The 16,563-nt window shown below is 43.8% G+C and overlaps 1 protein-coding gene and 1 long non-coding RNA gene across 4 annotated transcripts; both read left to right on the top strand.

Annotated features, from left to right (window-relative positions):
- The first annotated feature begins 1,880 nt into the window (after positions 1-1,880).
- LOC147480842 (uncharacterized) lies at positions 1,881-4,837 on the top strand. 3 transcript variants are annotated; one of them, XM_086577749.1, is made up of 4 exons: positions 1,881-1,994; positions 2,091-3,446; positions 3,535-4,031; positions 4,103-4,837. In XM_086577749.1, the coding sequence occupies exons 3-4, from the start codon at positions 3,543-3,545 to the stop codon at positions 4,268-4,270; spliced, it is 657 nt and encodes a 218-aa protein (XP_086433875.1). In that variant the 5' UTR covers positions 1,881-1,994; positions 2,091-3,446; positions 3,535-3,542; the 3' UTR covers positions 4,271-4,837. The 3 variants fall into 3 exon arrangements, with proteins under 3 accessions (XP_086433875.1, XP_086433876.1, XP_086433874.1); XM_086577750.1 differs by having other exon boundaries at positions 1,887-3,446; positions 4,113-4,837; XM_086577748.1 differs by having other exon boundaries at positions 1,887-3,446.
- Positions 4,838-14,021: 9,184 nt separating this feature from the next.
- LOC147480841 (uncharacterized) lies at positions 14,022-15,385 on the top strand. Its single transcript, XR_015205568.1, has 2 exons — positions 14,022-14,529; positions 15,249-15,385. It is a non-coding gene; the product is annotated as an uncharacterized LOC147480841 (long non-coding RNA).
- The last annotated feature ends 1,178 nt before the right edge of the window (positions 15,386-16,563 follow it).

Genomic DNA, 16,563 nt, shown 5'->3' with positions numbered 1-16,563 from the left:
CATAGCAGTTGGCAAGGAAACGTGTTGCCGCATTTTCTGGAATCCTGAAAAGACAGGTCCTTGAGACACGTGTACGAGATAGGGCGTAGGTTGTAATCATAACCTCTTGGGAACTGAACGGGCGGTTGCACAAAATCAAAATTGGGGGAACTGAAAAGTTATTTTCTATTTTCTTCTTCAGCAAAACCGCAAGCTAGGGTTTCTCAGGTGAGTGTTTCTGCTACCGCTGTCTTTCCATTTTCAGTTTTCTTTCTTCTTGTTCAAGTGTAGTGTGTTTATTAGGTAGGTCGGTGTTAGGTTTTATTGTTTAAGCTTGGGTATTTGATAAGAAGAAAACATAAAAAAAAATGTCTGACTCTGATGATACTCGATCTGAAGAGGTTCAAGAGGTCTCTTTAAGTTGTGGTGAGTATGAGGAAGATAAGGAAGAGTCGGTGAGTTTTGGCAGTCAGTCAGAGCATGGTGAGGTTGAAGTTAGGGAAGATGAAGGTAGTATACGATCTGGCTCTGTTGGTGCTGTGGCTAGCACGTCAGGTCGTGACGAGGGTCGTCTTCGAGTGGGTTGCCCCCTAGGACGGTGGACCGGCTCGCAGCAAGTGCGTTCCCCGAACTGAGGGCGGCTTACGGGATAGATGTACCCGACCTGGAGATATACGAACCAGGGCCGCATGAAAATGTGCGGAGTGAGGAATATAACCCTCCAAACGGTGGGATTATAATCTACGAGGGTCAGCTGAGAGCGCATATGCGAATACCGTTCTCGAAGCTGGTTTGTGATTTTTTAGTTGAATGTTGGAAATCCCCTTGTCAGTTTGTTGGTAACACTTGGCGGCTGTTCAAGGTGTTTGACCTATTGAATGCGAGTGGTGAATACCACATAGGGGTGTTTGACATTACTGAGCACTTCGTTGTAAGGCGATCTGGTAATTTCAATTTCACCTTGCAAACTATGACGAAGCGTTCCAATGTGATGGACGGTGTAAGCAACGAGGCTTAGAAAAAGAGGCCATTGCTGCTAGTTGGCAATTACTGTGCTAGCGGATGTAGGTTGCAAACTAAGATTTGCAATATTTCCGGTGGGTGGGAGTGTTTTACTCATGTTGCTTTAATGGGTGGTCTATTGTTATTTTAGCTAACCCGTACTTTTATTCTGTTTGTAGATTTCTCTGTAAAGACACGAACGAATCGGCAGGAGATAGAGAGGTTTGCGGTTGACTCAAGCGCAGAAACAAGCGAGGCTGCCTGAAGTAGCTCATTTCTTTGTAGAAAAGGGGGGTCCAGCAATCAGAGAGAAAATAAGAGTTCAGAAGGACCGGGCTCGAGGTCAAGCTAGGGGAGGAGTGATGGAGAAACGGACAAGCGACTTGGTAACCCGGGAGGATAGGAACCGAGATCATGGTAACTCTAGACGACCCTCCGGAGGTGCTGGTGGGTCGGGCTGGCGACCTGAAGGGGGGTCGATGGACGCGCCTGTATAGCTGGAGAGGGTGGTCTTTAACCCGCCGCTGGGCGATTCAATGAAGAGGAAAGCAAAGCGTCCGAAAGCAGATTAATCAAAAAGGCTGCCAAAGCTACGAAGCACGCTCTTGGGGACAGCTCCAACATGGGGGGCGGTTCTGGTGGTGGTCGAGTTGGCGGTACCACCACTCGCAGTACTCGGTCGAGGCCGGATCAAGTTTTGGACCTGGCAACTTTTGGGGCTAGACCGAGCTCGTCCCCTGTGTTACGAGAGCCTAGCCCGCTGGCGAAGGCGAAGGGTCCAAGTAAGGCTAGTGGGAAGTCGCCTGTGATTGCTAATGACTTGGGGTCGCAGCTAGTGTACTTGGTTGACCCGGGGTCTGCGGATGGATGTCTGTTAACCGATTGCGCCTTCAGTCGAAAGTAAGGTATAACCTTGTTTACTTGAACATATAGCTCTGGATGGTAACCGTAAGGAACTGGATGCTAAGGGGCTGGCTGATAACCTGAGGCTGATGAAGATCGCGCAATGTCTGGTACGTGAAATTGTCCAAGTTTGTTTTACTTGTTCGCTTATGAAAATTGCTGCAAACTAATTGTTAATATATGTGTGGATTGCATCTTGTGAGTAGGTTTCAAAAGCTGAAGGAGATTGCATAGTTCGCTGAGTCAGATAGAGAGACAGTGGTGAAGTTGACAGATGAGCTGAGGAATGTTTAGGACGCCGCTAGTATGGAGTGCGAGGAGCTGAAGAAGACGCATCAAGCTCTTAGTTTGGCGAAGATGCTGAAAGATACTGAGGCGGATGAACTGAAGCTAAAACTACAGGCTGCTAAAGAGAACGTTAATGCAGTGATTGTGGAAATTGGTAGGCTGAATGAGTATGCCCTACACTGCAAGGGAGTTGCTCAAGACGCTACGAAAGCTTATGACGTTCTGGATGCTGAGTTTGTTGATCTGGAGGTCGCTTATAATGCCCTGAAAGAGAAACATGAACGCAGGGCGCCTTGTACCTCAGTGGTGCAGTTACAAGGAGGTGTGAGTGAGGCTCCTAGTTCTGCGGTCGTTGCCCCAGAGGTTGTTGCGCCTCAAACTGAAGCTTCTTTGTCTGATGTACTTGTGAGTCTAGATGTAGATGGTGTGTCAACTGTGGTCAAAGGGAGGGATGCTGAAGTTGAAGACCCGCTGGTGGCTAGTGATTTGGTTGTCCTACCCGAAGCTGGCGATCTGTGAGAGTGATTTGTTGATTTTAAAGTTTGTAAATTGCGATATCATAGAGCTGGTTTCCCGGGGTAACCTGGGCAGTTCATTTTTTCTTGTTTCTGTTGTTTGACATGTTGAACGACTTGGTACCCCATACTGATCTGGGGTGCCAATATGATGATGAATGGTGGTTAGTCGAGCTGGATTTCCTGAGTAGACTCAGCAACTCGGCTAAAATGCGAACTGTGGTCTGGGTTTGTCCGACCAGTTCAACTTTTGCTTATATGCAATGTTTGCCGCTTGCTTCTCTGCTTTGCGTAACTCTTGCATGGTTGAATGTATTAGTGACGATGTTGCTATATCTGTGTAGTTGTGTAAACGATTACTTGTAAAAATATGTGAGTTTAAGTAACCTGTGGTCTTAAATGAGCGTCCTGTCCTTAATTGGTCATTTAGCGTTGTAGGTCGCATGTAACAAGAGTTGGTGACTCATGAGGAATTACAGAGATAGTAGGACGTATGCCGAGTTCTTCATTCTGGAGAACTAAAGCATTTCTGCACGTGTGTGACCCGTGTAGGCAAATGAGCGGTTAGAGATGTGCAATGATGGCTGCCAAGTGGCCTGACGTTTGGCATCTCAATGTAATTATGACATGCCTATGGAAGATACATTATTTGAGAATAAGTAGAACTGTTCCTAGAATACCAAAGGCATTTGCTTGTCTTGCTGCTTCATCTCTTCTTCTTCAAACCATTGTACGCCATTTTCTTCGCTGCTTACCTAGGTATGTTTGTTTCAATTTTTAGCTATATCTTTTGATTAGGAAACTGTGGCTTGGTTGCTAACTCGCTTAATGTCAATTTTGCTTGTAGATTTCACTATGGCCAGGTGCCATAAATACACTAGGGGGGAGGGGAGTTTGAGGGAAACCTCCCCTCTTATAATGGAAGAAATGGAGTTCCACCCGCATGTGCATGGTGATCGAGGTAAGAGAATGACTGTTGCTGCAGAAGTTAAAGGGAAGAAGCGACCCAGGAGCTCAGGTCGCTCGACTAGTGGCATTGTATTTAGGTCTCCTCGGCAGATAGATGAGACTGATCAGGCTACTGAGGAATGTAGCAACCCGGGACGAGGCCACAACGTCGCTAGTGAGAGTTCGCCCAAGCGTCTCGGGGATGTGGGGAGCGAATTCTACTATATGGGGAAGACGGGGAAGAAACGTGCTGTTAAACGTTCTGACTGCAGCTTTCACTCGGCACCCATAGCGACCAGTCTTCTGAAAGGGATCGTGTTCGATGGTGATAAAGCTGAGGTTGAGGACGAAGATATGGAGACGCTGTTGGGGACCATGGACATGGCTACTTGTTTGGTGAGCTTTTCATGCGTTATGTTTTTCTTTCTATTTCTTAGGCAATTTTAACTTTATTATTGTACTTGTAGTTTCTTGCAGGGTATGACAAATTGAAGAATGATGTGCAGCACGCTGTGACTGATGTTAACTCGCACGTGGAGCTGGGATGTATGCGAGCTGCATGGAGAGTTGACAAGAAAAAATTGGAAATGATGACCAAGAAGTATCGGGATGTTCTGACGAGAACACTGTGCTAGTTAACGCTATGACCGATCTGCAGGGGAAGCTAGCTGAAGTGACCGAGTATGCCAAACAATGTCAGGGTGTGGCACGCAAAGTGCAAGATGCGTATACCATGGCCTGTGCCTAATATGCCGAACTGGATGAGAAATATCACCAGCTGAAAAAGACGAGCGATGGTGGGGAGCAGGGTACAAGTATGCGTGTGGTGCTGAGATCTGCTAGGCACACTCCCTCGACTAGTGCTGCCCCGAAAGATAAACATGTTGTGGCTGGTCCTTGACGGTGATTTCTACTCTTGTCTTTGTCAGTTTGTTTTGAAAATTTGTAAGTATATGTCTTTTCTTTTCTCTGTATGAGAGCTTAAACAATAGATCTGAGTTTTTAGGCTTGCCTGATCAGGTCGTCTTTTTGGTACAGAAACACAGTGAACTGTTTCCACAAAAGTGGCAGTTCGATGTTTTGCTGAATTGTAAGAAATGTCGATCTGGATTTCCTGGGTAAACCCAGCAGATCGGTGGAAGTGGTTTCCTGGCCTTGGCCGGGTAGTTCTATTGAATGTGTATGAATTGTGTGTTTTTGCTTGATTGCTTGTATCTAGTATTCTGTTTATAATGCTTATGGTGTGAAGTGGCTAAAGAGCCTGAGGCTTAGCTTAAGGAAGCGTTTCTCTCGTAATTATCGTTCTCCTTTGTGGGCTGACCACGAATTAAGACATTATAGACAGGTTAATATCGTTTTGACATGTGAATTGCCCATATGTAATAACCATATAGACTATTAAGCGCGGTAGCTTAGTTGAGCGTGCCGCTCATGGAGAGCGTGTTAGCTTACGACAGCGTATTGCTCACTGAGTCAATCCTAGGAGTATAGATCCTCAACTAGCGAGACTCGGAGAGGCTACGTAGCCTGTAAGCTCAAGAGAGCATTCTACTCACGGAGAGCGTGTTAGCTTATGAAAGCATACTGCTCACTGAAAGCGTTCTCGCTGAGTCGATCCTAGAAGTATAGGTCCTCAACTAGCTAGACTCAGAGAGGCTATGGAGCCTATGAGCTCAAGAGAGCGTATTAGCTTAAGAAAGTGTATGGCTCACAGAGAGGGTGTTAGCTTATGGAAGCGTATTGCTCACTGAGAGCGTTCTCGCTGAGTCGATCCTAGAAGTATAGGTCCTCAACTAGCGAGACTCTGAGAGACTATGGAGCCTATGAGCTCAAGAGAGCATATTAGCTTAAGAAAGCATATGGCTCACGGAGAGCGTTCTCACTGAGTTGATCCTAGAAGTATAGGTCCTCAACTAGTGAGAATTGGAGAGACTATGGAGCCTGTAATCTCAAGAGAGCGTTCTGCTCACGGAGAGCATTTTAGCTTATGAAGACGTATTGTTCACTGAGAGCATTCTCCCTGAGTCGATCCTAGAAGTATAGGTCCTCAACTAGCAAGACTCGGAGAGGCTATGGAGCCTGTAAGCTCAAGAGAGCGTTCTGCTCACGGAGAGCGTGTTAGCTTATGAAAGCGTATTGTTCACTGAGAGCGTTCTCGCTGAGTCGGTCCTAGAAGTATAGGTCCTCAACTAGCGAGACTCGGAGGCTATGGAGCCTGTAAGCTCAAGAGAGCATTCTGCTAACGGAGAGCGTGTTAGCTTATGAAGCGTTCTCGTTAAGTCGGTCCTAGAAGTATAGGTCATCAACTAGCGAGACTCGGAGAGGCTATAGAGCCTGTAAGGTCAAGAGAACGTTCTGCTCATGGAGAGCGTGTTGGCTTATGAAAGCGTATTGCTCACTGAGAGCGTTGAAACTTTGGAAAGCGTCGACAGTGCAAGTGTACTGGTCATGCTTGCAGTGCAAATTGCGTGACTTGTCGGCGCAAATAAATAGAGTAGATTGTAATAACAAACATAAGTAAATTAACCTTGAATCTACAACAAATGAAAACATGGAATATACAACAAAGTAATTTTATTGATAAAACTTCTTCAACAAGTAAGTGTTCCAAGGGCGTGGCAATAATCTCCCCTATTGGGTTTTGATCCAGTACGCTCCATTGCCTACAACGCGTTCCACTATGTATGGGCCTTCCCATGTTGGTGTTAGTTTGGAGTCATCTTACGTCTTTTTCAGAACTAGATCACCGTGTTGAAAAGATCGAGGATGCACTCGCTTATTGTAGGACTTCTTCAGAATTTGTTTATAAGATGCTACTCTAATGGCGGCTAGGTCGCGCCGTTCTTCTAGTAAATCGACCTCTCGTGCTAGGACGGAGTCATTGTGTCCAGACTCGATGAGTTCTGACCGAGTAGTAGTGACTGTCAATTCGGTGGGAATAACGGCTTCTGTGCCATAACACAAGGAGAATGGAGATTCGCCTGTACTGGAGCGAGTTGTGGTGTGATGAGCCCACAAAATGTTCTCTAACTGATTTGGCCATTGGCTTTTGTTCTTTTCAATCTTTTTCTTTAAATTTTCAAAGATTGCTTTGTTGCTGGCTTCAGCTTGACCATTACTCTGGGCGTACTGGGGAGTGGAAAATGCATGAACGATCTTCCACTTGGCCAGAAATTCTTTGATTATTTTTCCCTTGAACTGGGAGCCATTGTCCATCACCAGTGTGTGTGGTAAACCAAATCTGGTGATGATGTGAGTCCAGATGAAGTTTTTGACATGTGACTCTTTGACGTGTGCTAATGGAATTGCTTCAACCCACTTAGTAAAATAATCGATTGCAGCCAAGACGAAGCGGAAATCGGTGTTTTTTTGTGGGATGAACGGTCCCATGATGTCCATGCCCCACATGTGAAATGGCCAAGGGCTCGCGATGTTAATCAATTCATGAGCTGGTTGTATGATGTTGTGGCTAAAGGTCTGGCATTTGACGCATTTGAGTACGTATGCTTTGGCGTTAATCTGCATGCTAAGCCAAAAGTATCCCTGGGGGATTGCTTTGTGAGCCAACGAGCGACCTCCCGCATGGTTTCCACATTCTCCCTCGTGAATCTCAGCAAAAATCAATTGACCTTGTTCTGGGCTTATGCACCTCAAGTGAGGGCCGCCAGCGGACTTTCTAAACAACTTGTTATTGACCATGCAGTAACGGCGCGCTTGATATGGGATTTGCCTGGCCTTGGTAAGCTCTTCTGGGAGCATGCCTTGCTGGATGTATTCTATGATGGGCTGCATCCATGTTTGACTCATTTGATTTTCAGAAAGTGGGCATAGGTCGCTGATTTCTAAGATGTGCTCTACTTGGTAAGCAGGTCGGTCAACTACCTCAATGAGTAATTGTCTAGGGGCGCAATTCGGTGTTTGAGTAGGCAAGTAAGCTAAACTGTCTGCGTGATGGTTCTCATCAAACAAGAAGTGGTGTATAGTGACTTTCTTGAAAAAAGAAAGTAATTGATTAACGACTTGAAGGTATTTAGAAAGGTTACCTTCATAGGTAGTGTACTCTTTTGCAATCTAGTGAGCAACCAGTTACAAGTCACTAAAGACCTGAAGTTCCATTATACCGAATTGCAGCGCCATGCGAAGTCCCATGATAAGGGCCTCGTATTCTGCCTCGTTGTTGGAGGTGGTGAAGTCTATGTGAACTGATTTCTCTACCATAGCTCCATCTGGGGATACTAAGTCGACTCCAATTCCACTTCCTCCGGGGTTGCTAGAACCATCGACAAAAAGAGACCATACTGACTTGGTATTTTCCTTTGTGGGTGCCCTCTCTGTTTCTGATTCCCAATTTGGGTCATCGACCAGGAAATCTGCTAGGAAATCTGCCACGACCTGACCTTTCTGAGAAGTGCGAGGGACAAACTCCGTGTGGTGCTCTCCGAGTTCTTCGGCCCATACTGCCATGTGAGTTGTCTTGTTCTCCTTGTAAAGAATTTTCTTCAAGGGAAGATCGGTGAGCACTTTGATTGGATGCGCTTGAAAGTAAGGCCTGAATTTTCTTGCCGAGCATAATAATGTGAGTATTGCTCTTTCAATGTACGAATAATTCTTTTAAGCTGAAGTGAGCATCTTACTTGTAAAATAGATCAGCTTCTCTGAGTTGTTTTCCTCTTTGAAGAGAACCGAGCTTATGGCGAAGTCTGATATTGTTAGATACAGTCCCAGCGTTTCACCATCTATTGGTTTTGCCAGGACGGGAGGTGTAGTCAGGTACTCCTTAAGGGTGGAGAACGCTTGGTGGCATTGATCGTTCTATGGGAATTGCTCACCCTTTTTAAGAAGTTGCAAGAATGGTCGGCATTTGTCTAACGCCCTGGATATAAATCGGTTTAGTGCTGCCACCATTCCTGATAGCTTCTATATTTGCTTCTTTGTCTGAGGGTCGGGCATGTCCAAGAACGCTCAGATTTGGTCTGGATTAGCCTCGATCCCACGTTATGATACTTGGTACCCTAAGAACTTCCCGGAGGACGCTCCAAAAAGGCACTTCTCCGGATTCAGCTTCATTCGAGTTCGGCGTAACCTGGAGAATGCTTGTTCAAGGTGAGTGAGGTGGTCACCTGCTTTCTTGCTTTTGACGACCATGTCATCAATATAGACTTGCATAGTATCCCCTAACATGTCCTAGAACATGTCGGTGACCAGCCGTTGATACGTCGCTCCAGCATTTTTGAGGCCAAACGGGAGGACGTTGTAGCAGTAAATTCCTTGTTCAGTGATGAATGATGTTTTCTCCTGGTCTTCTTCAGCGAGTGGGATCTGGTTGTATCCACTGTACGCATCCATGAAGGAGAGGAGCTCATGGCCACAGGTTTGGTCCACAAGTCAATCGATACGAGGTAAAGGGAAGCTATCCTTTGGCATTTTCTGATTGATGTTCGTGAAGTCGACGCAAAGGCGAACTATGCCATTCTTTTTTAGGACTGCGATGATGTTAGCGATCCAGTCTGGATAGTCTACCTTTCTGATGAAACCGACCTGTTTGAGTTTGTCAACCTCATCATTGATGGCTTTCTGAAATCGCAGGGATAATCGGCGAGGTCGTTGACGAACTGGTCTAGCATTAGGGTTTACATTTAATCTATGATATGCAACATTAGGATCGATTCCAGGCACATCGACATACGACCAAGCGAAAACATCTTTATTCATGGATAAAAAATTTACAAGATGGGCCCTAAGTGTAGGGTCCAGATTGGCCCCTACATAGACGAATTTAGGGTATTCTTTTATTCCTAAGTTCACTCTCTTTTTCTGCAGGTGGGGTTGCTATTTTTGACGCAGATGCGTTCTCAGGTGAATTGAGTTGTGGAGATGTTTTATCGACCTGAGGGGGAGTTGAGTTGGCAGCAAGAGCTGGAGTGACCTCTGTGGTGACAACAACAGGAGCTGGGATGGCTTCTGTGGTCATGACAACAGGGGCTGGAGTGACCTTTGGAATCGGTGCTGGTTATGCGACACATGATAGTGCGACCTCTGGGGTCCTGACTGGTGGGGTAACGACAACTGAAGCGACCTCTGGGGTCCTGACTGGTGGAGCAACACCAACTGAAGCGACCTCTGGGGTCCTGACTGGTGGATCAACAACAATTGACGCGACCTCTGGGGTCCTGACTGGTGTAGCAACAACGGATTGAGTAACTTCTGGGGTGTGAACAGATGAATATACCTTATTGCTGGATCCCCTAGCGGTTTGTGTTGGTACTTTGGCTCTGACCTCACTGACCAGGTCCTTGGCCATTGTGTAGCTGGTGGGCTCGTTCCTTGTGTGGGTGTGTAGGTCAGCGGGCTTGTTCGCTAAGAGGATTTGATTACAATGATAAGCTTCGAGCTGATTGCTTCGAAGCTCCATCATGCCCCTTGGGACTGGGAAGCGGAGAACTTGATGCAGTGTGGATGGTACAACTTGCATTTGATGAATCCACCGTCGTCTTAGGATGGCATTATAAGACGACTTGATGTCCAGAACATTGAACCGCGTATTGAAGTTGACTTTGTCTTTTTGTGATCCCACCGAGACTGGGAGTATAATATCACCAATTGGGTCGGCTCTGGAGACATTGAACCTGTAAAGAGGAGCGATGGGGTCTATGAAGACTGACTTGGGCAAATTCATCTCTTGAATGGTATGGTAGAACAGAATGTCACATGAACTACCGGGGTCTATCAAAACGCGCTTGACGGTCCAGTCGCTGATTTTGACATGGACTAATAGTGCATTAGTGTGGGGGAGGCAAACCTTGTTGAGGTCGGGCTCCGTAAAATTGATGTCGCCTGAACTGTGACCGGAACTGCGTGGGGCAGGTGCGGCCTGGGAAGAAAAATGATAAACTTCTTGAAAGGCGCCTACGCGCCGTCTTTTCTCTCTGGACGATGTTACTGAATTATCAGGAAACGTTATCATGTGAATGGTTCTATCATTGTCTTGATTTGATGAGTGCTGACGACGCTCATGGCGGGAGCGATCTCTGGACCGCCCTCTGTTGCGGGAGCGAGCTTGGACATTGTGACGTTCATGGCGAGGTGGAGATCGACTGCGCACTCTGCGAGCCATGAGCTTATGGCGCAGATCGCCATCAGCAATGTTGGTGTACTGCTTGATATGTCCTGCTTCGATGAGGTCCTGAAGGTGATGCTTTAGCCCCTAGCACGCATCAGTCTTGTGACATTTGGCTTTGTGAAAGGCACAATAAAGTCTGCCTGATCAATCTTCAGGTTGTCGTACTGTAGGTCGGTAATAAGTAGCTTTCTTGATTTTCTCCAGTATGTAACTGGGAGATCTTGTGAGAGTAGCGAACTCATGGTCATTGTTCATTCTGTTTGCCGGCTTCCGGTCTTGTTGTCGAGGTCGCTTTTGGAGACTAGGGGGTCGTTAGATATTGCTGTGACCTCTTCTTCTTCTGGCAGGCCTTGGCGCTTCAGGCCTTCTTGTAGCTTAATGTACTTGTCGACTCGAGCGTATAACTCAGATAAAGTCTCAGGGCGTTCTTTCATCAGCGATCTGGCGAGTGCCGTGTTGCGCACATGGCAAGCGTTGGAGAATGCCAAGGTGGCGAAAGACTCTTTCAGACCTGTTTCCATGCATAGTAGTTCGGCTTTGAACTGGCCTAGAAATTCACGAATTGTTTCGTCTTCACAAAATGAGAGTTGGAACAGCGAATCCAGATTAGCTTTCTTACGTTTGTTATGGTCGTACTGACTAGCAAATGAATCGGTGAGCTGCTCGAAGGTCTTTATCGAGTTAGGCTCGAGTGAGAAAAACCAATCAAGTGCACCATCTTTGAGGCTGGCGGGAAACAAACGACAATGGAGGTGATCGAACTCTGGTGCACTATATAGTGCTAGGCTTTGAATATAATGAGCCACGTGTTGGCTAGGGCACGTGCTGCCGTCGTACATCAGAAAACATGGTTGAACGAAATCTTGAGGATAGGGTTTACTGAGTACCTCCGTGGTGAACGGCGATGCGCGGTACGTCTTGAGCATTTTCTGAACGATCTGGGATGCGTCTTTTCTTACTGCACTTTGGCTAATCCTTTGCAACAGTTCATTAATCTATTGATTAACTTCGTTGATGCCATTCTCAGCGACGTTTCCAACTGGCTGTTGTTGCGCGTCTACTTATGCACGTAAAGCAGGATTTTCTTGCCTAAGCAAGGAAATGCTCTCATTCGTTAAACCTAGCTAGTTTGCGAGGTTTTGAACTTGAGCTTCGAGGCTTGCCATGCTTCATGGGCTTGAGATTTTTGGTTGTTGGTTTTTGATTTGTGTGAAAGTGGTTTCTGAAGTAATCGAGATCACAGACGGTGGCAATGTAAATGCGTGTTTTTCCTTTACATACAAGTGAGGAAGAGGAAGGGGTTTGGATTTTTGAAATACCGAGTTCGCTAAGGAGCAAATTGCCTACGTATCTTCTCTTGATTCTGGGGGGAGAGAAGAATCAGGTCTCACGTAGTTCATGTAGGTGGTATTTATAGGCACAAGAGAGTGTTGATCTTCGAGACACGTGTACTCTCTTGTACATATGTAGGGTGGAGATTATGAATGTGTGTTAGGTTGGTTTTGGTAGGAATGATGTGATGATTGGGAGTGAGTGTAGTAGTTCATATATCCCGGTGATTGGAAGTACAAGTATGACTACTGTGTGATTACACCTGGATAAGGAATGGTGTCGTTATTCCAAGCGTTCTGCTTTAGGTCGCTCATTCACCTTGAAGTATTCTTGAGCGAGCTGAAGTGTACCACCTACATGAAGCAAGCTGCTCTCGAATCAATCTTAGAGGTCGGTGTCATGAGTTCGCTACGATCTCTGCTTATTCTTAACGCGTGCTTAATATTTTTTAATGAGAATATTACTCCTTTACAGTGTTATTGGTTATAATTAAGGAAATGTACTCTCTATATATTGCACACTAAATGTAGCAAACCATTGGTGGGTTGAGAATGTCAATACCTTAATATAAGATTTATTATTTTTAGTACATTTTCTTGATTACGAGATTTATATATTTTTTTTATTAATTGTTTGATGTATTGATAGTTTGATGTTCTTTGTTGTAACTTGGAGATTAATTGTTTTGATGTATTAAGCTCCCATTCTATGCGGCCAACTAAATTCAGCAAGCCGGAGTGCCGGACCATAGGACGGGCAACATGGCTGGTGGATTTAAAGCAGGTTGTATTCGTGGAAAAACAAGTCAATTAGCTGCCAGCGGTCTCCCAAGGAAACTTCAGATTTTGGAATTTCGAGCACTTCTCGTAGTGATCTTCACTGGTTATTTGCCAACCACAACTTTTATTACCCAGTAATCCATTTAGGTCAAGTTGCGACTTTGTGAGAAATAAGGTCTATCAAATGGCACAAAATAGTAAAGTGGAGGTTATCCAGTTTCTACTGAGCACCAAGTTCAACTTTGACAAAGTTGTCCAATGCCATGAACAAGTAGAGTGTGTTGGCTTGTTGGGTCACACACTCATATCAACTTTGCAAGTATCCTCCACATTTGTCTAGATAGATTTCATAATTCTAGTAAACATATTGTATTGAAGAAGTGTTAATAGGGATTTGTAATATATTTTTAACAGACTTGATAAATGTAAGTATCCTCCGTTCTATACTACAGTACACGTGTCCACACATCAGATCGTACCCCATCAGCTCGTACCAATCCATCACAACTTGTCAACAACCCAACACCCAGGTTGTCCCCAACATCAGTTACATCTATTTATAGAAGCAAATCAACTAGCGCAATCCTAGAGCTCAGTCAACGCAAACAATCAAGGGCATATTAACTTTGTAACATCAGAATAATGACGGATCATCAGGATAGCACACAATGTGGATCTACACTTCATAACGGCCTAGAGTAAATATGGAAAGTCAGCTCAAACATCTATAAGTAGAGAGAGATAAACTACGTAAGACTTGATTTAAGTTTTCCCCAAGAAACTTGATACGTAGGCAACTCTTATACCAAGAAGAGTGCAGCCATTCTCTATCACACAAATCATCAAGTTGTCCAGTAAACTAACAAACATCAACTAACCAAAATCAGCTAATCAACTGATTTATCTTCTATTTATTCTACGTCTTTCCCATTCCAACCAACCTTTGGTTATCTAAGTCAAGGTTCAGGAATTGTTAATACCGCAGGCGCTCCAACTATTTGATGGCTGACTTGCAGTCAATCAATAAAGCCATTCATCTTTGTTTACCATTCAAGTGTTTGTAACTGTAAATTACGAAGCAAGTCAAGCAACTGTATAGCGTGTGGACATCTTTGTTTACCATTCAACTGTTTGTAACTGTAAATTACGAAGCAACTGTATAGCGTTTGGAGCACTCCAAGAAAAAAACCAACTATATATGTCCCCAACACTCTCATCTTTCTCAAGACCTAAGAACAAACTAGCCCTACAACACACATGGCTCACCTGATACTCTTTTTATCTTCTCTACTCATTATGACTTTCCTACAGGGTATGCATGCAGTTGAATATGTGGTATTTAATACTGCAGTTGGAACCCCTGGGGGAACGTTCACTAACGAGATTGGCGCTGAATACAGCAAACAAACACTTGAATCTGCACCATCCCATTGGGTTCAGCCAAGAGGAGGTGATCGATGGGATCAAGGGTACGATGTGACAGCTAGATTCCTTGACTACTGCAACAGTCTCAAGGATGGATTTGTTGCCCAACTCAATAGCAAGATGAAGACTGGTTACAGCAACAACTTCTTTAATTTGTTGATCTGCTTGGGAAGACTGTGGATCAACTTTGGAGTGACTACAAGTATAAAACCAATTAAGCACAGATTATGTGATGTAGGTAGGGGTGTAAAATGGGCCGGGCCGGGCTGGCCCAGCCCCCTTATGCTATGAGGGTCGGGCCTGTGAGGGCCAACACTTGAATTATCTGACCCCTTGCCCCCTCACCAGCCCTCCTTTAGAAAACTTTAGGGGGGGGCTTGGGCCGGGTCTATGGGCCGGGCTGTACAACTTGTCAATTATTCAAAACTCTTGAATACAACTTGTTTAGACTTCATTAACATATTTGGTTTTTATCAGATTTCATTAACTGATTAACATATTAATTACAAAAATTCTTGAAAACCTATCAAACTTCATTAACATATACAATAGAATATATGAATATATTCTATAGGATAGATATATATCCATATAATACAGTTGTATCCTATAGAATATATTCACATATTCTAACAATATATTCATTACAAGAGAGAGAACCTCCATTAAGGACATTATACGTACAACTAAGAGTATTATACGTAATTTTGTTTAGAAAATATAAATATCAATGAGGGCCTTAATACGGGCTTTGTGAGGGCTTTAGAGGGTCGGGCTGAGGGCCGCCCTCATGTTTCCATATCTAGGCCCTTACCCTCCCCTCAAAACATGAGGGTCGGGCCGGCCCTGCCCTCAAATTGCATGTGGGCTTAAATTTGAGGGCTTTTTTTGTCTATGGGCCGGGTCGGGTCGGGCGGGCCGAGGGCTTGAGGGCCGTTTTTACACCCCTAGATGTAGGCGTCTCTAGTGGGCCTTTTCTTTATTTATTTATTTTCATTTTAATTAGCCATGTCAGCCCAATTAATAAAGCCCAGCTAAAGTATTTTACGGTTAAAACCCAATTATATATAGGGATAGTAACCTCCTTATTGAATGGTTTAGGTTTTTATGAAGTAGTTGTTTCTTGAAAAATAATGTTATTGAGATTTGAGAAGAAGTATTATTGTTATTGATGCAAAACAAAGAGAGATTTAGAAGAAATGATGCGGAGATCCTCCAAAGAGATAATAGATTTAAAGAGGAAGAATATTGAATTGAAGAATCGTAGAAATTTGAGAGAGAAAAGTATAATAAGGAGAAAATTTGAGCGCACGCGTACCGTGCCAGATTGCTAGTAAATAAATAATGAACAGACCCACTAGAGACGCCTATTACATCATTCTTTGATATGACAATCAATTTATAATAACTTGGGTTTCAACCCTATTAAACACTTAATTTCATAATCTCTGAATAATTGATGTAGGACAATAAAGATGGGTTTTATAGAATTAGGAAGATTATCTAATTAGTAGTTGTTAGAAAAATGATTTGCTCAAATCCATTTAAATATGAATGAGTAGTTTGTCTCCCAAGTTACCCCACTTAAGATGAAATGAGTTTTTTTCTTGAAACAGTACGTAATGTGAGAAAAACCTTTTCAAAATGATGCATTTGTTTGAAACAATGCATTATGCCGAAAAGGTGCGACCTTTCGAAATGTGCACTGGTTTGAAACAGTGCATCATGCCGAAAAGGTGCAATCTTTCGAAATAGGCACCGGTTCAAAAAGTTGTTATATGCGAAATGGTGTGTCCTTTCGAAACATGTGACTTTTCAAAGAGTTGCTTACTTTTTCCCAAGAGTCACTGTGTTGTTTCGAAAAGGCACCACTCACCTATAAATAGTGAATGAATTTGGAGAGAAAAATACACCAGATCTGTCTTAAGTTTATAGGAAACTTATTCCAAAAATATACTTATTGTTAAGTAAACAAGAAAATCAAATTGATATTAAAGGTTTGTTCATATCAATTTGATTTTCTTGTTTACTTAACAATAAGTATATTTTTGGAATAAGTTTCCTACAGTAGTTTGATTTTAATTAGAATTGGTATTTTTCTTTAATATGGTTTGTCTATATAAAGTGGTAAATGTGGTTTGTTTAGATTTAATCAACAGACCAATTATCAAATATCAAATTTCCAAAACACTATTATATTTTTCTCCCTCAAACTTCTACAGTTCGATCTTCAATCTAATATTCTTCCTCTTTAAATCTATTATCTCTTTTG

Source organism: Coptis chinensis, chromosome 8 (genome assembly GCF_015680905.1).
Source record: "Coptis chinensis isolate HL-2020 chromosome 8, ASM1568090v1, whole genome shotgun sequence".
NCBI lineage: Eukaryota > Viridiplantae > Streptophyta > Magnoliopsida > Ranunculales > Ranunculaceae > Coptis > Coptis chinensis.
Note: the sequence above shows the minus strand (reverse complement) of the source record. Positions and strands in the feature narration are given on the sequence as shown.

Bases quoted from the DNA above. Each gene is read 5' to 3' on its own strand.
- LOC147480842 (XM_086577749.1), top strand. From the start codon at position 3,543: ATGGCCAGGTGCCATAAATACACTAGGGGGGAGGGGAGTTTGAGGGAA. The intron at 4,032-4,102 runs GTGAGCTTTTCA...TTGTACTTGTAG, and splicing joins TGGACATGGCTACTTGTTTG to TTTCTTGCAGGGTATGACAA.